The following is a 25440-nucleotide window of genomic DNA, read 5'->3' as shown; positions in this document are numbered from 1 at the left end:
CATACATACAATAGATAATAAATCTTTTTTTAAAAATTGTCTCTGATATTTTTTCCAGCAAATAATTAAACTTGTTTTATTCTAATTATAGGATGAACCAACCACAGGCATGGACCCCAAAGCCCGGAGATTCTTGTGGAATTGTGCCCTAAGCATTGTCAAGGAGGGGAGATCCGTAGTTCTTACATCTCATAGGTCTGTACTATATAGTCTTGGCTTTTATAGGGTGGGATTCTATCTAGTCATTTTATAAAAAATTTAAAAAATAAAAAAAAAGACTGAAACAGCTATCACCTGGAATAGAGATAACTATTATCATTTGTCTATATATGTCCCAGAGTTTTTCTTATGCCAAGCTATAAGCAAGCACTTAGGTATTTTACAAAAATTTAATTGTAACGTGTGTTTTGAAAACAAAATTTCAAGTGAGGTGAGCCATCATTTCTTGCAGCTGCACTGTCGTTGATGAGGATCTGCTCTGATTTATGCAGCTGTTCTTTGTGTAAACATCTGGATTTTTACCTTTTCACAATTGTATGGCACATGACAGAAAAGCTCCATCGTGGTCAGGGATGCAGTAGGATAACGGGGATCTGTTTCATCGGAATGCCAGGTGTCATGGTGATGCTCTGATGCTTATAGGAGCATCGCTCTGAAAGGAAAACCTCATTCTGTTTTCCCCACAGTATGGAAGAATGTGAAGCTCTTTGTACAAGGATGGCCATAATGGTCAATGGGAGGTTCAGGTGCCTTGGCAGTGTCCAACATCTGAAAAACAGGTAATAGGGATCATTTCTTTGGGATAGCACATACTGAAGTCATTGGTGTTTTGTTGTTGTTGTGTTTGTTTGGGTTTTGTTGTTGTTGTTGTTTTTTATTATACAGTATTTATAAAATTTATATAATAATTTTCATAACAAAAATGATCATACCCATGTTCTTTCTTTATGTACTGTTCTTTTGAAACCATGTTTTCTTTTTTTGCTTGTTTGTGTTTTGTTTTTGGTGAGTTTATGCATGATACCTTAAAATAAAAACAGAAGAGTATAGGAAAAAGAACACGGACTTTGAGGCCTGAATGGGCAGTATTCCATTTCTAACTTTGCCATGTACTGGCTGTGTGGTTTGTAGGCAGGTTACTCAGCATCTTTGAGGGTCAGTTTCTGAGACTATTCTGAATTTAGTTATATAAGTGAAGTTTAATAATTCACTTGCGATGTTATGATAGTGAGGACACACTGTGGAGTTAATACAAAGAGGTTCATATCCTTACCCTGCCGTAACTGGGAATTAGTTCAGGGACAAGGGCAGGTGACTAAATTCCTTGGGCTCTGTTTGTCTGTGTGTCAGACTTCGTAGGTCTATATTGAGGTTTTAATGGAATCTGATATTCAAGGCTGTGAGCATGGTACCATATACAACTAGGTATTTGGTAGATAAAACTGGTTCTTTCTCTCAGACAGGGTTCTGTGGGTCTGCCAGAGACTTCTGTTTTTCTTGGTACAAGTTGGATTTTCAGAGTTGAGTATCCTGTTGAGTAGTTCTCTGCAAATGTTCCATTTGTGTGTATTTTGTTTCCTGCTTTCAGATTTGGAGATGGTTATACAATAATTGTACGAATAGCGGGTTCCAACCCCGACCTGAAGCCTGTCCAGGAGTTCTTTGGACTTGCTTTCCCAGGAAGTGTCCTAAAAGAGAAACATCGAAACATGCTACAGTATCAGCTTCCATCCTCCTTGTCATCTCTGGCCAGGATATTCAGCATCCTCTCCCAGAGCAAAAAGCAACTCCACATAGAAGACTACTCTGTCTCTCAGACAACACTTGACCAAGTAAGCTTTCAGTCAAAAGTGCATCTAGCTACAGGCGTAGGATGCCTGCTCGTTTCTCCCAACCATCAGCTTGAACGAAGTTCAGCCTCTCTGAGCTTTGATTCCTTCTCCACTAATACTGCCTACATTATACAAATTTCTGTGAGCACATGCAAAAAAACTGATGCTTTCTACTATATATAGTTATTGTGGCTGTTGTATCAGTAGTCGGAATAACTACCATTGATTGCCTGGCATGAGTCAGGCATTTTGCCAGGTGCCTTATCTCTTCTAAATAACAAAATATACTGTACTGGTAATCTGTGAAGCTATTCTGAGGTCCCAGCAGGTGATCAAGCTTCTCGCCACCCATCAGAGTTCTCTGGATCCTCAAAATAAAAGACACAAATGCCAGTGTTAATTTTAGTATGCCCTTAACAGCACAACGTTGGGCTTCTTCCTAACTCCATATGGCTAACCCACTTTCCCCTCTGATATTCCTTAGTTATCACCTTTTAAAATCTATATTTCATTGACGTTACTCCGGACCCAATTAGGAGACTGGCCCCTGGGGCTGCCTCCCTGACTCTTACCTGGCTGAATGATTTCTCTCCTGCAGCTCTCAAGTCTGATCTCTCTGCTTCCCTGTCTTGGCGATTCTGCTCCTTCTTCCCTTAGTCCCTTGTTCCAGAAATCTAAAAGTCCCACCTCCATCTCCCTGCCCAGCCATTGGCTATTAGTAACTTTATTGACCAACCAACAACCAATTAGGGACAGAGACCCTCAACTACTGGACACGGGCCGAATTAAGGCAAAGCATTAAAACCAACCCTAACAATATACCAAAGAGAGCTTAGCAGTTAGTAGGTATCCAGCAGCAAGTGTTTTTTCATTTCCTCTTAATTAATCCTAGATATGACAAAGTGGATAACTGCTAAGTGGGTGGATTGAGTAGTTGGTGATGTGGGGAATGTAGAAAAGGATTTCAGTGTTTTTGGTGCTTCTCGAGAATTCTCCCTTTTATACGGGGTTTTCTATTTCAAGTACCTACTTGGTTGCTTTCAGTTACTCCTAACTGAGCGCCTAATTTCAACACAGGGAAAAATGCAACCATAAATAAAAATGCAACTACAATGACAAAAGAACCAGTGCAGAAGCCTTCATGAGCATCTTTCTTCCTTTTGACAGGTATTTGTGAACTTTGCCAAGGACCAAAGTGATGATGACCACTTAAAGGACCTGTCACTACACAAAAACCAGACAGTTGTGGATGTGGCCGTTCTCACATCCTTCTTACAGGACGAGAAAGTGAAAGAAAGTTATGTATGAAGAATCCTGTTCACACAAGGTGGATGAAAGGGAGAGCAGATCTTCCTTTGCACTATGTCAAGTATTCTAGAAGAAAGCGTCCTGCATTTCTGTGGAGAGGAACAAACTGGATACTGTACTGACACTATTCAATGCAATGCACTTCAATGCAACAAGAACACAATTCCATTACAGGGGCAGCGCCTTTGTAGCCTATGTCTTGTATGGCTCTCTAGTGAAAATGACTTGAAGTTAGTTCATTACCTTATACAGATGTGAAACTCTGGTGTGGAACCAAGCAGACTCTGGGTTTGGATTCATACTCTTTTGTTCCTGTGTATTCTTTCTGGGATTGCAACAACAATCCATCAAATAGTCATGGCCAGTGATAATCAAAGTCAAAGGCATGCACATCCTCATCCACTAAGCCATGCTGAACCACAAAACTGGTTTCCCTGTGACACATCCATTGCTGGCAATGAGTGTGCCAGAATTACTAGTGCCAAGTTGCTCAGAAAGTCTGAAGCACTGAGTGTGTCACACTTTTGTGAAAACCGCCCTGCTGTCTGTCGACATCATTAAATATCAGGTGACAAAACGGTGCCAAGTGTGACTAAATCCCCATTCTCCTTCTCTCTTTGATGAGCTGCTGTTGTGGCTGTCTTGTGGAAAATGTGGATCTCTCTAACCCAGGTACTTGGTTCTCTTGTTCAGTATTGCCCATGCTCATGTCATGGGTTGTCAGAGCAGCTTTCTGAGACTTTTCCAAACCACATTAGATCCTCCTAAGCAACAAAGATGAGCAGCCAAATTGCTGGGGCAGCAAGCTGCTGAGTTCAGGGTGTGGCATGAAAGATCCAGTGCGTTTATACGTGGAAGGTCTGGGGCTGTTTGTGCTGACTGTCTGCTAACACAGGATGGTTAACGTTACATCTGGAGATCCTTCATTATGTAACAGAAATGTAGTTCTTTCTAACTGTTTGAATTAACCTAGAAAATGAAAGGGTGGCATCTTATTTTGACAACAATGTTTGCATTGTTAGTATTATTTGGAATTTTAAGTTTTATCAATGCTTCTGAAAGCTTAGAACCATAACTGTGACGCCAGTCACATAGAGGAATGTGCCTGCACTGCCTCCTGCCTTATTTTCCTTGGTAAATTTGCAGATGGAATGTTTGACTAGCGCAGTGACCAGAAAACAATGAGGCAGTCAACATCTCAGGCCATATTTTAAGATCATGTAGAACACTATTCATTTCAGGTTGCAGATTGAGTATTTTTGGAGTATAATCACTATGTAGATGCATAGACAGGAGTGAGAGGGAGCTAGCAGATTTTCTGTGCCATTTATTCAGCTGACTGATTTACAGATATAGGTTATTTTGTTAAGTGTACTGAAAGAATATGGCCACACCCTTGCCTACTTGATAGCATCAATACAAAAGCCAAGAAGGGTCACTAATCAATCAACTCTTTTCAGGAGAAAACAGCTAGCTTGAAATTTCTTGGATACAATTTATGCTTGTGACCTTTGGGACCTTCAAAATATGGGCAGACAATAAGCTCTGCAGGATGTGATACAGCCATTTAAACCTCTGACGATCTCAAACAGTCCATCTCTTCAGTCCTTAACCAGTCATGAAAGCCAATCAACAAACAAAACTATTCCACACGAAGTATTTTTCGGACTTTTCTAACCCAAGTTTAATTTGTTTTCATCTTCAAGCAATGTGAAAAAAACCATTATTTGACCAGTGCTCATTGTCATCTGCCTTCATACAGAACAAAAATATGAGTGAATTCCTGTATTGGGCAAAGTTCAAGTGAGCTTTTTGCTGTCACTGTTTTCTTCAAGTTTTTCTAAATTTGGAAGAATAAGGTTTCAGATTTATTTCAAATTAAGTTTATATAATGTTGTTATGTAACTCATTTCTTGAAAGGAAAAATGACGATTTTGATACTAATGTCAACATAGGTTTCTAAAATGACAAGGAAAGTGTGTTTCCAAGAGTTATTGGCATACCACTGTATTTTAGGTATCAAAGATACAGAATTAAAAGAAACAAATCTTTATTTTTCAAAATCAAACTTTCGTTGGCTTTCTCAGCCCATTATCATCATGCTCTAACTTTTCAATTACTCTGATTTTTGAGGCCACATTTAAAAAGAAACAAACAAGAACAAAAGTAAGGCACCATCTTGAAAAAACTTAATTCAGTATAGATTTAAAATCTTTCCTGAAGCTGGAGACAATCTGTAGGTATTTATGTTACCTTTTACACGATCTGAATAGCAGTCTTCAATTTTCCTGTGTAAACGTAATTATTTTAGAAATTTCAAAATCAGTCTTATCTTCAAATAAAATTTTCTTAGATTCCCTATGGAGCTGTGCTATGTGAGTTGAGAAATTCTCAAGCGCAAACACTTCTGGTTTACTTTTAAAAAAAATATATTGGAGAACTTACTAACTGTGAATGTGAGAAAGACAAAAGAAAGTGAGTCCTCTCGCTAGACACACCTAGTACAATTCATTATCAAACAAACAAACCTCAAACTACTGTATTTAGGTGTCTGTACTGCAAGCATATGCCTCATGACTCTTAAATGTTATACATCATTTGCTCTCTGTATAGTAGGCATTGACTTAAAGGGATTGTCTGTTGTCTTCTCATGGTTGTATATATCAGGTAAAATTGTTCCAAAGAGCCATGTGTTGTGTAATGGAGAACCACTTTGATACTGAAATACTAATTTGTACTCTCATTACTATTTACTGGTAATAGTATAGTGCCACAGGAATCCTGTTCTGATTCAAAACTGTTGCATCCCTTTTTGTGGAACATTATATTTCCATAAGGATTCAGTATGTTCTTTTCCCTTGTGCCCTAGGATGAAGCTGGTTTTTATGCTTTTTCTTTATCATTGGCCCTCAATTCAAGCACTTTAAGCTGTCTGTAATGGATCTATTTTTGCACTGGAATATCTGAGATTTGCAAAACTAGACAAAAGTTTCAGAGCAGATTTCTAAGTTAAATCATTTTCATTAAAAGAAAAAAAACTGAAAAAAATTGTATTGTGAATAACTTTATATGAAGTGTTTTTAAAAAGCCTGTTTCTATGTTATGAGTCACAAAATAAAGCTGTGACAGTCCTGCTGGTCTACACAAATTTACTTTTGTGCATCCGCAGCACCACCTGCTGTTGAAGTGTTAGAAAGCCTAGAGGGGAAGCTGTTTTAATCACTGGTGTGTTTCAGGAAAAGTTCAAATCCTCTGAAGAATGAACTCAGGATGCTACTTCAAAATAAAAGAAGACTTCTGTGTCCTTTCAGATTCACTTGACACCGAATAGTTGTTATAAAAGATGGGTCAGAGGCTTTCTAGATGGAGTAATGGTTACTGATTATTAAGCTGAAGAGGAAACAGTGTAGGTAGACTTCCTTAATGAGAACAGAAGTAGCTTTCAGAGGCTACAGAGAGGTTACTGGGTTCCTACTCAACCAAAACTACCAGGACACAGCACCATGTGCATCGCTGGGCGTGATGGCAATGGTCACAGGACCCAAGGAGTACAAATTTGAAAACGGAAATGATATGGGGACACCCTCCCTGCTTCTAGACTTCAGTGTTAAGTAGGATACACACAAGCAGGGCTCTGTTGAGACAGTGAGGATGTATTTATCATGGCTTATGAAGAATCAATCTCAGAGAAAAAGATGCACACTTAACCTTGCAACTTGAGAAACCCCAGTTGGTCCTGGTTCTGTAGTGACCACTTCAGAATGGCTGGGACAGTGCAGTAAGTGGTCCTAATCCAAGACACAGGTCAGAACTTTGTATGCAGGTTCTTGGCTTTTGGGTAGGCCTAGAAACCTGCTCAGTATCTGCCACACAACTGTATCTTTTAAAGTGCTATAAGACTTTAATGAAATAACAAGACTGTGCCTGTGAAAATGCATAATTGAGAGATTAAAAAAAATTTATCGGTTTTGGCAGTTAACCTAGATGAAAATACAAGTTACCCACAGATCTTGACCAAAATATTGACCAAAGCTCTCTAAAGTTCCAGATTAGAAACCCACTCTGGACCATATGGATAGTGATATTGCATGTATTAAATTTCAAAAAACAAAACAAACAAACAAACAAAAAACACGGGAGAAAATTAGCAACCATTTTCACCTTGCTGGATACTGGTAACCTGCCCTATGTAGGGAGTCAAGACATTTTACAGGTTGAATAAATGATCTCTCAGAGAAATTTGCTCCAAGATACAAAGCTAATTAACCAACAAATATTTCTTCCTCCCTTTGAAGTTAGGTGTCAGTTAAACTTGTCCTTGGCAAATCCGCTAAGCATTGTTATTTATTAATTTGGCAAATATTTACTGAGCTTTGTATGCTGGACATCCATCCTGATTCTAGGGATACAATGTTGAGGGAAATCAAATTCATCCTTTAATGATGCATCGGTGAAGGACAAATGACAGTGGACAAACACACCTGGCACAGCAAGTGCTTTGAAGAATAGGAACCGGTGACGGGTTAACAGTGGGGAGGAGTCAGAAACGGCCTGTCCAAGGAGAAACATTTAAGTTCAGATGGGAACAAAATGAGCAGGGGCAGCAGCAGAAGGTGGGCTCTGAGGACACATCTGAAACATGTAGTGTAAGAAACACAGTTGGGAAAATCATGGCTGTCAAGGAGGAAGAAGAGTCCAATGTCTCTCTGGGGGGGAAAAGTAGGGGATGGAATCAAGATCTTGCTGCCTCAATGAGTATTTGTCTTTTATTGTTAGGATAATGAGGAACCATGAGGTTTTCCACAGAGTAATGGGCATGGCATGATCTAATCCCTGTTTCATAGATTGTGGACTTTGATGGGAAGAAAGGGCAGTAAGAGAGGGTAAGAGGACAGTGACTAGGGCAGGATGGTGGTGGTGGCATTCAGGGAGGAAGTATAAAGGTCAGTATTTAATTCAGAGCCAGTAACACTTGTTTACAGGCTGTAGGTAGGGGTCCCAGGAAAGAACAATCAAAAATGGCTTCTAATTTGTGAACTAGATAAATACTTACGTTGAAGTATGCAGTTGACATTCAGTCAGGAGCTCAGGGGCAATGATAGAAAGTAAAAATAGTCACGTTAACAGCACAGTACAACACACACACAAGCACACAATTTTGTCTTTGTTTTTTAAGTCATGGGACTGATGAATTTACTTACCTGAAGAGAATGAAAGTTTGAGCCTGAGAGTTAGAAGTTACCAAAGGAAACTGGGAGCGAATGGCCGGCAGGAAGGAGACGAGGAGCAAACATATCTGGGGTGTGTCATACACAAGAATTTAAAGGATGGTATGCACCTGGGAGGCAGAATTCTACTTACGTCTGAAAACTGCCACAGTGAGCAAGCAAGGTAACTGTGAATGACCATGGCACTTCATAAGATGGTGGCTCCTGGGGAAGCTCTTACAGTCAGTGGATGAACGAGAGGTAAGGAGGAAGGGCCGCCATCACTTCAGGCCACTGTGACCTGAAGCAAAACAGACAACTAGAGCTGGATTGCAAAGCTTTCATCTGGAGTCCTCTTGCCTGTAGACTGCAGTTGGCATTCTTCTTTTCTTTTCTGAGAGTTTTTAATCCTTTAGCCATGTACACTGTCAAGAGCCTTTTTCCACCATACTCTCTTATCACACTTGGTCTTACTTCTTCCCTTACCTCAGGGTCTTGGGCCAATTAGTTGAAACTAAAGAAACCTTTTTTTTTTTTTTTTTTTTTTTTTTTTTTTTTTTTTAATGAAGATGAGTTGAGAGAGATCTTTCCAAGTAACTGAATTTATGAGGAAAGTCACTCCAATGAGTCTTCGACTTCTTTCAATATGATGCAGGTTCATACTCCTTTAATGACTGAAAAAGTACTACGACTTCAGTTTCCACAGTAGTTAGTAGCCTAGGCTTTGCTCGGTACATTAGGAGTTGATGCTGGGAATGAAGTCTAGGGTGTGAGCCTGCAAGCACCAATTTTCTTACCCTTTGGAAGTTATTTAGTGGAGGAGGAATTAGACTCAATTAGTATCTGTTTCTCTTCCTAAAATTACAATTGCTTTATCTTTGTAGTCTAGAAAGGTATCTCAGAGCCAATAGGCAATCGTATCTTTTGTATATTTGATTGCACTCATAGTGAAAATGTCTCCTGTGCCATTCACTGTGTCTTTCATAGATACTTTCCAAAGAAGATTTTCTGCTGTCAGAATAGTGTGGAGAGGGGGAGGAGAGGGAGGGAGGGAGGGAGGGAGGGAAGGAGGGAGGGAAGGAGGGAGGGAGAGAGGAAGGGAGGGAGGGAGAGGGCGGATGGGGAGGGGAGGGAGAGATTGATTTACCTTACAACTTTACAACTTTGGAGGTTGAAAATCCAAGAGCAGGTGTTCTCGTCTAAGCTTCATAGAAGATGGCATCACGGTGGTGGCGTGTGCAAAATGGAGAGACCACACAGCAAAAGACAAATACAAAAGAGATCCAGGGGTTATAGACAACTTACAATTAACATTTGAATGTAGTGAACTGTTTCCCACATACGCATGACACATAGTCCCTAGCTGGTGGTACTGTTTGGGGTAACATTACACCTTTGAGGATCATATCAAGGGTCCACTTTCTGTCCAGGTCACATATAACTAAAATAGTAAAATATTAGTTATGCTAATAAGTGACATACTGTCAACTGTGTAGCTTAAACAACATTTATTTCTTACCATTCTGGAGGCTGGGAAATCTGAGATGAGGATGCTAACCATGATTAGCTCCGAGTGCACGCCTCATTGGTTAGCTCACATGGTAGAGATATGGAGAGGATACTTATAAGGACACTCATTCTATCAAGGGGCCCCATCCCCTCACATAAGCCCAATTATCTCGTGTGCTGGTTTGGATAAGAATAGCCCCCATAGGCTTATAGATTTGAAAGCACTGTCACCAGGGAGTGGCACTCTTTGAAAGGATTAGAAGGTGTGGCCTTGTTGGAGGAAGTGTGTCACTAGGGGTGGGCTTTGATGTTTCAAGGACCCATTCCAAGCTCTCTTGCTGCTGCCTGCAGATCTTGATGTAGCCCTCAGCTCCTTCTCCAGCCTCATGTCTGCCTGCCTACATGCTACCATGCTTCCCACCATGATGACAATGGACTAAACCTCTGAAACTGTAAGCAAGCCCACTTAACTGCTTTCCTTTAGAAAGGTTGATGTGGTCATGGTGTGTCTTCATGGCAATAGAACACTGACTAAGATACATCATAAGGTCTCTAAACATCATTACATTAAGAATTACGTTAGGGATTGGGGTTCTAGGATGTGAATTTGAAGGGGGAAAGTTCATTCCATAGCAAACAAGGTTTTTGATTTTAAGTAGAGCTGTCAAGGAGGGCTGCATCGGGCCCTGGGGTAAAGATCCCAATAAGGTGTGGATGATCCAAGAAAATCCATGTCTAGGGATGAAGATCCTAGGCAAGGAAAATAGACTTTATGGCAAGACAATGCTTAGTGAGTCAAAGAAGAAAAGCTGTTAAGTCGCCTGGAACCAAGGGAGTGGAATGACACTAAAGAATGTAACCGGGGGACAGATCATGTAAAAGGCTTACAGGCCACACTGACCCTAAGGGAGACCGGAAGCTATCAGAGACACAAGGGAGTAGAGGAGTGAATTAGTGTGGTTTGTGTTTTCTATCCTTCCAGTTGCTGTGTTGAAAGTAGACTAGGATGATAGCAGGTCAGTGAAGAGCTGTCCCCTTAAACCCCAATAATGATGGGCTCGGACCAGATGGTGGCCGCAGGAGTGTGAAGCAATCACATTCTGGACTTTTGGGATTTGCTGATAGGTAATAGAGTAATAACCTGAGCAAATGGACAGGAAAGGAGGTGTCATTCACTGAGACAGACTTTCCGGTAAAGATTAAGAGCTTAGCTTTCAACAGGTGTGCTATAAAGTTTCTAATATGTTCTGGTGGAAGTGCTAAGACTGGCAGTTAAGTAAGGCTGAATTCTAGAGAATGCGTATATACTGGATGGACCGTCTGAATACAGGTGCCAGTTGAAGACGTATGACAGAAACATAATCCAGAAAGTGAGTGCAGGATAGAAAAATGTCTAGGGAGTCAGTGCTGGGCTGTGATATCATTGGAGATGAAGGAGACAAGATAGTGACCCAAAAGCATCAATAAGTAAAGAAAACTAAACAGATGGTATTTAAGGGAATGAAGGAAAATCTAGAACAAAATCTAGAAAAAAAATCTAGAACAAAGAACAAGTCAACTGCTAGGAAATCTACTAAAATGAAAACTGGAAAGTGAGTTTGGTGAGGACTATTTGGCTAGTGCGGTACTGAGTTGTTTAAGAGAGAATTAATCAGAGGCTGGAAGTATGACACTTCTTTTGTGTTACTACAGGGCAGGATGATTTTGTTTTTTAAAGATGAAATAAGTATATTTGTATGCTGAGAAGGACTGAGAGCTGAAAAACTAGCTTCAGGAGACAGAACGTTCTGTAGCCATTTCCTTCAGCTACGTGTGGATGAGCTGGTCTTCCTCAGGTGCAGAGTAGGAGAAAAAGTCCTGCAGGCAGTGACAGGGAGTGTCAGTCTGCACTCTCTCTTCTGATTACTTTCATTTGTTTGTTCCCAGTGAGGAAGAAGGTTCAATAATAGAGAATGAAGAGGAGGAGCGAGTACTGAGGACAATCTAAGGGAAGAGAAGAAAATCAAATTTCCAGACAATCAATGCTACTATGTGAACCTGTGCGTATCAGTTACGACCCTCTTCAAATCTCTTGCAAGGCATATCTCTGTTATTTTAAGTTCAGTAGAAAGTGAAAATGCAGTTGGAGCTAAATACAAATAAGGTATATATGATCTAAACCAAGTAAGTAAGTAAATAGCTTAGATTAAGGAGAATGGGTAGGATAATGCCTAGTGTGTCCATCAAAAAGATCAAAATGCCAGCTCTTAACTTTTACTTTGCTACCGTAACGGTCGAAGAAGATTGATGCTCAAGGAGTTATCGAAGCAAAATGCTTTTGGTAATGTTTTATAATAGGCTGAGTTTGGCAGTGGCCACTGGCACCTGAGGGACCTTGTAGCCTGAGACTCATGGAAGCCCTGAGGAGAGACACAGTGGCAGAAGGGGAGTCTGCAGAGCCCATAGTATTTCCAGAACAACTTTGAAAAAGGCAGGTCTGTAGTAAGATGCTTTTAAAATGTGGTCTCACGAAATTAGAAGGTAGAGCAGAGCCCGGCCCAGTGGAGTATGGCACCTGGGCAGGCATGAGATCACAGACAAAGTACATGTCATCCATCCCTGAGGAGGGCTGAGCTGCAGGTGCTGCAGCCTGTGCTGCTTGCCCTGATGTTGGGAGGAGAGCAGAGGCAGCATTTGCCAGCAGCCATACAGGGTGAGCCTGTGAGTAGGTGGAGCAGCCAGCACCAAGGGCAGGGGGCTGTGCATTGACCTGGAATCTCGCACGGATTCTGGATTCTGCCCCAGTCGAAAGATCACCCCCACTCTGGATAACAACAGGATAACCGGAAGGAGTCTCAGCTCTAGTCCAGTATTTATGGTGCTTCAGAAACCAGAAACCTTGAAGAAGACCAATGATTTATTGCAGTATTTGCATGTAAAGCTGTTCAGGTTTAAAAAAAAAGTATATTGTGTGACGCACTGCAGTCTGCATCGTCCCTTTGGTGATTAAATATGCCATGGAGAGGTGGGAAAGATGACTGAACTGTTGGCATGATATGGAGAGGCAGGGCTAGAGACACTGTGGCTGTGGCGGACCTGGGAACATGCCATTGCTGAGTAGGGCCAACAGAGTGGTGTGTAGCAGCTTCGAACTTGTACACACTCTGCCCCAGAATGCAGTGCCCAGGCGCATGACGGCCCTGCCTCTGGGCCAGGATGTCCGAGATGGAGAATGGTTCATTTTCCAGACTGGGTCTCTTTGAAAGGCCTCCATGGTCTGTGCTGCCGATGGAGACTGGAGACCCTATAGGTGTCCATGTCCATGGTCCATGCTGCTGCCAGGGCCATGTTGATGTTCATGGCCTGTGTCATAAGAAGACACCATGTTGGTGTCCGTGACCTGTGACCACCCCGCCCCCTAAAAAGAAAAGAAACCATACAGACAGGAAGCCATTAAGAGAGTCCTTGAAATCTGTGATAGGGATGCTGAAATGTAGCCCTTCACAGTTCATGGAGCAGAGGTGAGGGGAGGCCTCTGGCTTCTTTAAGGGGCTGGCCACTATTAGTTTGATCACGCTCTAGTGAGTATATGAGCAAGACAAATTGGGCTCCCTGCATTTGTTTTTCTTTTTTCCTTTTCTCTGGGGAAGGCACAAGGGTGGGAGGGTGGACCTGGGAGGAATGGGATATGAGTGGAACCAGGATGCATTGTGTGAAATTCCCAAATAACCAAGAAAAACATTATGTTGGAAAAAACATTTTATAAGTGAACATTAAATGTTTAATTAAATAAAAAAAATTTTAATTACGTGCATTTGGGCTTAATTGTTAATTGTAATTTAATTGTTAAATTAAAAAATTCATTGTATACATTCATTGCATATGGTATTGTGCTATCTAAGGAAGTTTTCACACAAGCACACACTGTACACTGTTATGTTCCCTCCGTCAAACCTCTCTTCCCTGTTTCCTTCTGTTACCATAGACAAGTTTTGTTTTTACTTTCATTTTATATAGACATACATGGTTTTATGTACACAGAAAATCTAGGGACCACATCTGAGAGAAAACATTTGTCTTTCTGTGACTCACAACTATCCTAGACTGGCTTAATATTATCTTTTAATTGTTAATTCATGTGTATGTGAAGCACATACCAAGCTTCAGCTATGTCACATAAATGTTACAAGGTTCTGAGATGGATGGGAAAGCCGCACAGCTTGCCTTCCTGAGCACCAGCCCATAGTGCCACAGTTGAGACGGCAGTGGTACAGAAGCTCGCTGTCAGAGCCAGGCAGCAGGCTATTCCTTTATGTACTTAACACCTACGAAGCTGCCACATTGTTATGATGTCTTTACTCTATGCAACACAGGAAAAGCTCCAGAAAAAAAAGAATATAAATATAGAAGACACCCTGGAAAAAAATCAGAGTGGATGTGAAGGCTTTTATTAGGTCAAAGATTTCCATAATTGTAAAGATCTCATTGAAATAAATAAGTGTCTCATAATACTTATAAGTAATTCAAGGTAAAGTTAAAAGTAGTAAAATGCAATTAAAAACAAACACGCTGAAACCATATTATACAGCAAGTCTCAAGAATATATTGTTTTCCAATTTTGACTTAATAATGAATGTGAAACTGTAATTAATACGGATGACATAGTATTATATTTTTCTAAACTATAAAGACAAATACCAGATTTAATATTTCTATCAATCCCATTTGATACCACAAAGTAAACATTACTGAAGTAAAAAAAAAGTTTTAAATTTCAGGAAAAATGAACACAATAAGAAGGCAGTTATTGTATTTATTTAATTTACAAATATTTTGAGGGAAAAAATTTCAAAATCATTTTTTGAATACAAGACGTAGTCATAAAATCACAGAAGACAGGATCTTATGAAACAATAAAGTACAGGGCATGGAGTAACAACAACTCTTTCTGCTATTTAGTAGATACGAAAATGAACAAAATATTTCCTGGAGTACTTGTAGGAAATGACTCTGGTAGCCTTAACAATGCAGAGGGCACAGTGTGGTAGCTCAGCACCTCCTTCAGACAACAAATGGCGATTCTCATGGAGAAATGAAGTACCTGCAGTAGACACATCTCACCTCTGTGACTGGGATGCTCAATGCTGGGAAGGAAACTACTTCATTGGTGAAAATGATGTTGGAATCAGGAACACATTCTGCTGGGACTCTAGGTAATTGACACTTTCCCGAACTGCAAAGACATTTTAGAAGACAATGAAGCTATCAGCGCAATCAAATTTGCTCTAAAAATAATTCATGCCTAATCAAACAGCTCACCAGCAGCCACCACTCTGGGATCCTCATGAGACCAGTGTCTCCCAGCTGCTCGGCTGTCTGCACTCTCGTTCCACCAGAGAACGTGAACTGTGGGAAGTAAATCATGAGTTAGCTGTAATTTCTTTCATGATGGGCATTTCTTTCATGAGATTATAATTATATCCATTCTCCCTTCCTTTTTTTCCCTCCAAACCCTCTCATATAACCTCCTTGCTCTGTTTCAAATTCATGCCCTCTTTTTTATTGTTATCTGCATATATATACATGTAGCACATGTGCATGCCTGTACTATATTCTAGATATAATCTTATAGCAGGTGATTTTAAAAATGTGTGTGTCACTGGGCATGGAGTCTGTGGCCTTTTGAAAGAATGGGAATGAATGCTGGGTAAGTACTCTACCTCTGCTCTATATTCCTGACCCTGATTGGGAATGTGTAGCTCTGTATGCTCTGGGTACACATGAATATGTGCGCATGTGGAAATCAGAGGTCAATGCCAGGTGTCCTCAATTGCTCTCTTCCTGTTTTGATACAAGGTCTCTCACTGAATTTGGAACTTGGTACGCCTCCTACTTTCATCTCCTCAGGGCTGAGACTGTTGACAGCGCTTGGATGTGGGTGCCAGGGATCAAACACAGGCCATCATGCCAGTGTGGTCTGTCTATCCATACTGGAGTCCTAGGAAGTCGTCACCATCGTCATGCACATACACTGTTTCTAGCCTTTTCATATGCAACAGTTCTTTGGTCTTTGCATTCCTTTGCCATTCATAGAACACTGTTAATGTCACTAATCGAAAATAGGTAATTTTTTTGTTTGGGTTCGTTCATAATTTTTGCAATTTATAAAAACATATATTCATATTTTCAGTAGAAACAATATCTTTACTTCAGTATTATTATCTTGAAATAAATTATAATGCTTAGAAAAATGATGAAAAGAATATTTGCTTAAAGACACTTTCAGTTTTTAAAGAACTGTTAACCTGTGAAATAGCTCCGAAAGGTAGTAGCAATCACAATAAAAAATAAGATACAAATCAGTGTTTTCAAACCTAATACTCTCAAAATTAAAAATCAACGTTAAAAAAAAAAACAAGAAACAGGCAATCACCAACATTCATCACAGTTTCATAGAAACAGACAGCTGTACCTCTATTGAGGGCTCCGTACTCAGTGTGGAAAACACCAACTAGTGTAGAGTAGCCAAGCTCAACGTGGGCATTTACTGCCCTTTTGAATGCATTACCCCATAGAGCTGGGCCGCCAGGCTTCATCTGAAAGGTAGCCAGTTCATAGACTCCTAGAATTGAAACAATTAAATAATTAAGTAATTACTCAACAGACACTATTCAGGCAATTTGCTTTGTTTGACTCTAGGAGTGGGAAGTGACGATATATATTTAAATGGTCATCTCCTAGAGCAGAGATTGAGGGAATTGTCAACTAATGACTGGCCCAACTTGAGAGCCACCCCATGGGAGAGAGCCCACCCCTGACACTATTGATGATATTCTGCTATGGTTGCAGATAGGAACCTAACATAACTGTCTCCTGAGAGACTTCATGTAACAGCTGATAGAAACAGATGCAGAGACCCACAGCCAAACATTAGGCATTAAATATCAGGGAGTCTTGTGGAATTGGGTCCCCCAACAACTGGAGCAGGGGCTGTCTCTGACTCAGACTCTGTTGCCTACTTTTGAATCCTTCTCTCCTAGTTAGGCTGCCTTGTCTGGCTTGAGTGGGAGAGGATGCACTTAGTTCTGATGTGACTTGATGTGCCAGGGAGGGTTGGTACCAGGGGTTGGGGAGGCTCCTCTTCTCCTCAGAGAGGGGGAGGCTAGAATGGAAGGGGATGGGAGGGACTAGGATGAGACAAAGGAGGGGGGCTGTGATTGGGATGTAATGTAAATAAATAAATTAATTAATGAAAGAGGGTCATTTGCATATACAGATTTATGCAGATGTATTTGTTAATTCTTTGTATTATTTTTCCTCATGTTTATGTTTAGATTTCTTGTCTGTTTAAGGTTAACCTTAGCAACTGAGGGGAAATAGAAGCTATATATAAACAATTACAGTAAATAGTTTTAATCTGGGAACTTTATCAATGTACCAGATTATCTATACTTTATCACAAAATAGGATAAGCTGTGTAAATCTATAAGAAAAGAAATAAGTGTTTTCTTTCTTTTTTTCTTTCTTTCTTCCTTTTTTTTTTTTTTTTTTTTTTTCGCGACAGGGTTTCTCTGTATAGCCTTGGCTGTCCTAGAATTCACTCTGTAGACCAGGCTGGCCTCGAACTCAGAAATCGACCTGCATCTGCCTCCCAAGTGCTGGGATTAAAGGCATTCGCCACCACTGCCTGGCTGAAATAAGTGTTTTCTGATCTTCTATTTTTGCCTCTTCTTTTCAACTCTGAGAGGGGAGATATTAGTCTTTGTTTAATTTCCTCCTTTGAGAGTCTATTCCTAACAAGAATAGAAAACAGTTGGCCTGAAGTCATATCTGACTTTCTGGAAAAAGACCTCAGCAGGGGGTTTTAGTGTTCTTAAATATCCAAGTATTGTTTGAGAGGGTTTTTATTTATCCTCTAGTCAGAAATATAAAGCAGAAATATGAAACTAGAGGATAAGTAGATCTGGTAGAAAAAAGAGAAAGAACAAGGCCACCAAAGAACTATGAAAAATTTAGAGGAAAATAACATTTAAGTCCAGTGAGAGGGCTTAGTGTGTCAAAATGGTTGTTGCCAAGCCTGACAGAGTTCAGTCCTTGGAACACATACAATATAAGGAAGGAGCCAACTCCCCCAAGTTGCTCTCTGACCTTCATGTGTGTACTATGGCATGTATATATACTACGTAAGTAAATGGGAAAAATGCAACAAAACAAAACAACCACACTCACCAAGATTTGACACTGCAAGGGATGGCAACTGTGTTTGCCCAGTGCTGAAAGCAGAGGGCAGACCTAAGGAGATGAATGCTGCATACCTTGTGGCTTGGGTCCCAGAACCCAGGGGGCAGGGGAATGAAGAACAGACATACAGACACACATACAATGATCTGGGGTCAGGTGAGGTTTTATAACAGTGCCTCTACCACCACCACCTGAAACCTCCCCTCCTTTATTTAGGTACAGCCCAGGGGACAGGGTTAGCTAGCCTAACAGGAGGTCTCTGTAGGTGAGCAGTCTCAGGCTGCAAATATCCAGAAGGAAGCTGAAGTTGTTGGCACACAGGATCAATCATAAATATTCATACATAAGTCCTAAGGAAAGCTTTGCCATTTCTCTTGAGCCTGGCTTATATGAGTAATGGCTTTGCAATTGTCCTATGGGTCTGAACCCTTGTGTATCCTCAACAGTCTGTGCTCATGTTAGAACACACATTCCCTCAGGGCTTCCTCTGCTCCCTACAGGGAAGGTCTCAATGAGACTTTTTGAATTTCTTGTACTCTAAAATATAGAGCTGGAAAAAATGGGAAATAAAAGTTAAAATGTTATGCTTTTATAATCTGACCTTTGTTTAAAACTGGATTGAGATAATAGTTTCTTTAAATCAGCAAGAAGACGTAACATAAGGAATTACTTTCAAACTGAGAAAGAAGAGGAGGAAGACTGAAAGGTTAGCTGCAGTGTACCTTGGCAGTACCAGCTAATTCACTCCCTCCAGACAGTCTATTCTATAAGGAAAGATGCGCCTAATCTAAAATGCTATAATCTGTGAAAAGTAGTTTTGTATTTAAATGTTTATATTATTTAAACAGCCATGGTATTACATGCCTATAGTCTCTGCATTGGAGAGTTTAAGGCAGAAGAATTGTGAATTAGAGTTCACCCTGGGCTATATCATGAGAGCTTGTCTCAACCCTAAAAACTTTAATATTATACTGGTTTTTTTTTTTCTACATCATAATTAAGCTTAAATCCATAATGTTTGGAAGAGCTGGTGAGATGGCTCAGAAGTCAAGAGTACTAGTTGCTTTAGCAGAGAAGCTGGGTTCAACTGCCAGTACCCACATGACAGTTCAGTTGTCTATAATTCAAGTTCCATGGGGATCTGATGCCCTCCTCTGACCTCCCTAGGTGTCAAGCATGCCAGTTGTGTACAGACAAACATACAGGCAAAACACCTATGTGCATTAAAAAAATACAAACATGCAAATATATGTATGTGTGTATATATGTATATTTATCTTACTTTGAAAACTACTTCACTAATTAATTCTTATTTTCAAGAATAAATTAAGATTAGTTTTAATCTGAATATTCACAGCACCATTCCTATATAAAACAAATAATTCATTGTTTTTTGTTTTCCAGGGGCACTTTTTTTTTTCTTTTAAATCACTTAAGGTCTGAACAATTTCGGTCATGACAATTCACAGTGCCTAAGACAGTCTCACCTTCCTTGGGAGGATTTCCTATTTTGCACCATGGTACCAGGTAGGTAATCTCTAACTCTTGTTTATCAATGAAAGGCAAGTTTGGAATGAGGAATTGCTCTTGCCATTCCTTATCATTGGCCAAGGCTTTGCGGACTGCAGTTCGATGAGCAAAATTATCTATGGTAGAAAAAAAATGGAGAAAAGTTTATGTTGTTTTATTTAAAATTGTCTACCCCTCCTTGGATTTCGCCCAAATGAGCAAACATTTTGTCCATAGCACACAAGACACTGTGTTATGGCTTTGGGAACACCTACATGCCAAGATCTGCTATCTGCATCAAATCCCAGTCTTCAGGGTAAAAAAAAAAAAAGAAACTATTGTAATCTCACTGTACTGGCTGGTTTTGTGTGTCAAATTGACACAAGCTGGGGTTATCACAGAGAAAGGAGCCTCCCTTGAGGAGATGCCTCCGTGAGATCCAGTTGCAAGGCATTTTCTCAATTAGTGATCAATGGGGGAGGGCCCATTGTGGGTGGTGCCATCCCTGGGCTGGTAGTCCTGGGTTCTATAAAGAAAGCAGGCTGAGCAAGCCAGGTGAAGCAAGTCAGTAAGCAGCACCCCTCCACGGCCTCTGCCTCAGCTCCTGCCTCCAAGTTCCTGCCCTGTGTGAGTTCCTGTCCTGACTTCCTTTGGTGGTAAACAGCAATGTGGAAGTGTAAGCTGAGTAAGCCCTTTCCTCTTCAGCTTGCTTCTTGGTCATGATGTCTTGTGCAGGAATACAAACCCTGACTAAGACACTCACTGAACGGGCTTCACAGGTTCTACCACTCCGCGGTGTACAGGAATTAAGTTACCATATGTTTCTAAGTCTGTGATATGGGGAAATAAGAGAACATCAACCTCCAGGTCTGTAGTAAAGATGAAAGGAGTCCATGAAGAGGGTTTAGAATAGACCTCAGCACTTAGCACTGAACATATGTGGATTCTTCTTCTTCAACTGAAGCACCCAGCTGACAGGGCCAGTTGAGGGAGAAATACTTTGGTAATGATGGTATGCAGTCAAGATATACCTTGAGCAAATTTCAACCTAAGTGAATGGAAAATGCACCCATCAAGCCTGTTCTCCATTTTGGTAAACAAAATGGTATTGATTCTCACACTCTTGTTAGTTCTCCTAATGGGTCATGTTTTAACTAGTATATCACCTGAAGCCTTTATTAATTTTACTGAGACTTGATCTACAATAGCATGGAAAAGTCCCAGAAGGTGCCATGTTAGGTACAGAATGAATAATTTTCATAGTAAAGCATTTCTTGAACATTAATTTGGACACTGCTGGAGAAGCTCAAAATCAAATGATTCAGAGTTCCTTAGGTACCCACAGGCCCTGCTGTAGGCTATGAAGACCAGACACAGGAGTAAGAATGTTCACATTCTTGACACTTGTTCTGCAGCATGAGAACATTCTCAATTCCTCTGCCTTTGTCTCCATTATAGAACAAGACAGTGAATTCTTTGAAACTGTGAAGAACTTAAAAGTGATTTCTAAATAACGAAGTCATTAAATCTTAAGAGTTGAGAAACTCAAAAGCTGATAGTCGGATACCGTTTCAAAGGCTCTAAATATGAGAATTATTAAAATAATAATAACTAAAGTATTGATACTCAGCTCTAGCTCTATTAATAGGATACTTTCATTTTGTTTTCTCCACAAACTTGGACTTCTGCAAGCACAGATTTTAATTTTACTAAAGATATTTTTTTTCCTAGCAAACCATCTTAAAACTGAGAATTAAAGCTAGTTCATCCTATTAGAGAGTCATGAAACAATACATTCCCGTAATATTAACCTCAGAGTCTAAGCAAGTGGTGTTGATACAAAGTGGTCACTAAGTAATGGCTAAATTTACTATATTGCTTTCAAAATGTCTTCTGCAGTCCATGTGTATGTACAGCAACACAGACTGAAGAACCAGGCTTCCTAGACTATTTAACAATGAGCATTTGCATGAAGCCGAAGCTGTGTGACTCATACCATACTTCCAAATATGGAATACTCTGTTCGTTCTGCCTCCAAATTCTACAGTCCAATAGCCAATCATTTCAGAGTGAGCTGTCCGAAGGTGAACATATTTTTTAAAATTTTCCAGGAACTCATTTGTCTTTGAGGGCTTGAGAAAATAGGTACGGAATTCATACAATGTCCCATCGCTTTGCCTGGGGCCTGTAGCAAAAGGTGAACATACCTGAGAAAAGACAGGGGACATTGAAATATTTTGGAAAAGATTTATCATGCTGATACAATCATGTATTTGAGCCTACAAACAAAGGATACAAAGTAGATTCATAGTTCATATTTCTATTCCTCCTGTCAACTCTTTATAGACATGCTTATGTAGAGATACTAATAAAGGTAACGGCTCTTAGGTATGCTGAATAGAGTTACTTTTCCTAGCTGGAGGGCATCCTTAAGTACATTTTCATGAAAAGTTGCTGATATGCAATCACCAAGGTTATAATCATGTTTCCCAGGGAGCCTTATAACTTTGGAGTTTTCTCTTATTTAGTCAAAGCCAGTAGTCAATAGTACGACTCATTTAAAAGAAGATTGCACATTCTGTATGTGTGTCTTTTTGACAGACATAATCAAAATCTTTATTAGCAGAAGACGCTTTGGGTTCCTAAAAGAAATGAGTATCATTTAGATCTAAACTTATTTTTTTTTTTACAGTACTCAGTGAAGTAAATTACTGATCAAAAAAAAATGCCATGAACTATTAAAATTGCTCTGCAATACAGTAGATGGCTGTATAAACACTGAAAAGGGAGAACTCAGGAGACAGAAGTACTCTGAAACGTCAGTCTCAGGTTGGGGCTCATAGGCATTGTATCCACAGAGTATTAGGGCACCAGGAATGTTATACATGCAGGGGCCTCTCCTCAATGGAGGGATTATCTGTTTTTCTGCTCAGAAGGCTAGGAGTGGATATTGTTGAGGATCTGGGGACCTTTTTGCTATCAGTAGTGGCAGACTTCACCCATCTTTTGCTATAGAAGTAGACCTTATCCAAATCCCCCTGAATGATTATTCTAGACCTTCCCTCCTGGACTGTTATCTTTAGCTCTGGTTAATCGAGGAGATGTCACAGGTACTTTATCACTTGGTGACCTCTAGGCTATTGGTCAGAGCCACACTAGAGTCTAGGCCTCTAAACTATAGAACTCACCTCATGGTCACATGTACTTTGCAAAGGAGTTTCTATGTAGTCACACCTTAAGCTTACGTCACATCTGGAATTGGTGATTGTTGTCTAGAAACCTAGAATGGGAATGGCTGTTTCTGGAAACTTTTCCCCAAACTGTACTGTGCTGAATATGCTTATAACAAACTGCCTGGCATTAGACTCCCCAAAGTCTGATGAGGTTGACAATGTCAATCTGAACCACGTTTTAATTCTCTTTGCAGGTTCACTGCTGTGCCTGGACACCTGCAGGGACCTCCTCAGTTTCAAAAGAAAGGTGCAATACAAAGTAGGGCATTTAATGCTCCCAGTTACATCAGGTTGATGGAAATATACTTTAATAGTCATATGCTTTGTATGAAAAATTTCATGTTGTGATTTAATAACTGCTAGAAAGCATCTTGCCATTAATTATCCTGTGTATGGTTACACACACACACACACACCACATAGCATTCTAGTTTATAGCACCATTCTAAGTGGGTTGAATTAGCATGTATCCACTTTCTGAAAGTGATTAAATGAGAAAAATATTCAAAACCACTTTGGTACGTAGAGCTATGATGAAATTAGTGCTTACCTTGATCATCTTTAGGACTAAGGAAAGCAACAGGCCTTAACTATTTTTGTCTACAAGACATAATATATAAACTTTTCCTGTGTACAAGGTTAATCTAATCACCCAAGTATCTCATTTTATTCACAATTATTATGAGTTATGTTTCTATTTTTCCAAATAACTAAGCTTGTTATATTAAAAAAACACTGCAGGTGGTCCTGGCTGTGGTAGGAACGCTTTTGTTGCTTGTAACTACACTCTATAAATAACTGCCTCAGACGTGTAGTTTAAAATAAAAGCTGGAGAGCTGGCTCAGTGGTTGACAGCACTTGTGGCTCTTGCAGAGAACCCAGGTTCCACTTCTAGCACCCATAAGGTGGCTCTCAATGGTTTGTAACTCTAGTCCCAGAGAAGCCATTGTCTTCTTCTGACCTCAAGCAACAGACATGTACATGGTGCACAAACACATAAAAGTAAACCTAAATTCTTAAATACATACCAGATCATAAAAAATGAAACACGGCAGACTTGTAGCAATCTTTTAGAATGATTCAAGAAACTTGTATTGGTAGAACAGAAATAAGTTACTGATCAAAGATACTTTTACTATAATCTTTCACAAAGAAAGTATACATTAAAGAAATCTGTATGGTAAAAGTGTATATTAAGAGGTGAGGTAATTTTCTGTTGCAGGGCTGAGCCAAACTGTGCCAAGGTAGAAATCTGCTTGTTCCCTTATCTCCAAATTAAGAGCTTTTTGTCAACCACACTAGGAAGGCAGCAAGGACAGGGGCCGTATGGAAAGTATGCTCTTTAGTATTCACAACAAAGTGTCTCTAGGCCAGCTGAATGCTCTGCCTGAACAAAGGAGGTCAACAATTTCTGGGTTCAAGTCACAAATAGCCCAGGGTCAACAGCTGAGGCTGGTTGCTTCCTCCCTTTTACACAAGTCCCATCTCAGGCACAACCATTTTCAAGAGGCTCCAGGTCTGTACTCGGCTTAAGATTCCTGAACCCTGAGTTGCAGGGCAGGATGCTCCTGTACTCCACAAAACGTTCGCATTTGAACACAGTAGGAGCTGTAAAAGAGTAGTTGCGATAGTGATAGCTGCAAGAACGCAATGCTCAGGACTCTAGGGACAACCCCCCCACCCCCTGGTGCCAGGGAAAGGCCTCTGTCCATTGTCCAGGGAGGCGACCTGAGAAGCGGGTACCTCTTCAAGCGTTGGGTGCCTTGGACTCACGAATATTGGATCTTTATTGAACCGCACATTGACTAGACCGTCTGGCAGCCAGTGAGAGGGTGTACACTCGTGCTCCAGACCCCACCCACCTCGCAGCGTTGCCCTGTCCCGCCCCACAAACCCCGCCCACCTCTCTGTGCCTCCCAGGCACAGCATAGGCTCCGCCCACCGCCTTGTGCCTCCGGCTCACAGTACAGGCTCCGCCCAGCTCCCTGAACACAGCTCATTCTCCACACTACAGACCCGCCCACCTCGCAGCGTCGCCATCACGCGCACCACGAGCCCCGCCCACCTCCCCCATGGCCGCTCTTGCCCGCCACACACCCCGCCCACCTCCCGAGACTACGCTCGCTTACCCACCGCACCCACCATCCTGAACTCCGTTACTGCACAACCTAAGAACGACGTCCACCTCCCGGCGCACGGCTCTCGCACGCCCCTGCGACCCCTACCTGAGGCGCCAGAGCCCGCGGGGCCAGCGCCGTCTTCAGGCCGCTTCGGAGCGCCAGCATAGTTCGGCCTAGAGCGTGCAAGATGACGGCCGCCGGGCGCTGGGATACGCGGTCTCTCCACTTCCCGGTGCGCGCGCCAGCTTCGGTTGGGGCCGTGCTGGACTGGGCGGGGCTCGGCGGCGCGGCCCCGCCCTTCCCCGCAGGAGCCAGAGAGCACAGTAACGTCAGCTGTTCTTTGCTAGGCCTTGTGGTGGTTGAGAAGAGCTGGACTCTGAGCCCAGTGCTGTTCCCCATCCTGGGCCATCACCTCATCTCCTGTCCGGCGCAAACACTCCAAGATGTAGGGCGTGGCGTGAATGGGGTGAACTTATAGCAATCTTCTGCAAACTGTATCACA

The 25440-nt window shown here is 41.0% G+C and overlaps 2 protein-coding genes across 4 annotated transcripts in view; one reads left to right on the top strand and one right to left on the bottom strand.

Annotated features, from left to right (window-relative positions):
- The window catches only part of Abca1 (ATP binding cassette subfamily A member 1), a 119490-nt gene extending 113202 nt beyond the window's left edge, over nt 1-6288 (top strand). For 2 of the 3 annotated variants that reach the window (XM_028780033.1, XM_028780032.1), the window contains exons 47-50: nt 92-195; nt 687-779; nt 1589-1832; nt 3000-6288. In XM_028780033.1, the coding sequence (XP_028635866.1) occupies nt 92-195; nt 687-779; nt 1589-1832; nt 3000-3140 (582 nt within the window). In that variant the 3' untranslated portion in view covers nt 3141-6288. The remainder of the gene's footprint in view (nt 1-91; nt 196-686; nt 780-1588; nt 1833-2999) is intronic. The other variant, XR_003712983.1, reaches the window with a different exon arrangement.
- Nucleotides 6289-14632: 8344 nt separating this feature from the next.
- Nucleotides 14633-25205, bottom strand: LOC114631562 (protein NipSnap homolog 3B). Its single transcript, XM_028779935.1, has 6 exons — nt 25044-25205; nt 21582-21792; nt 19564-19722; nt 16308-16457; nt 15155-15241; nt 14633-15068 (listed from the first exon to the last, which is right to left on the bottom strand). The coding sequence occupies exons 1-6, from the start codon at nt 25101-25103 to the stop codon at nt 14992-14994; spliced, it is 744 nt and encodes a 247-aa protein (XP_028635768.1). The 5' UTR covers nt 25104-25205; the 3' UTR covers nt 14633-14991.
- Nucleotides 25206-25440: the final 235 nt, after the last annotated feature.

The sequence above is a fragment of the Grammomys surdaster genome, unplaced genomic scaffold (assembly GCF_004785775.1).
Source record: "Grammomys surdaster isolate TR1022 unplaced genomic scaffold, NIH_TR_1.0 363, whole genome shotgun sequence".
Taxonomy (NCBI): Eukaryota; Metazoa; Chordata; class Mammalia; order Rodentia; family Muridae; genus Grammomys; species Grammomys surdaster.
This window is presented reverse-complemented; position numbering and strand designations above follow the sequence as displayed.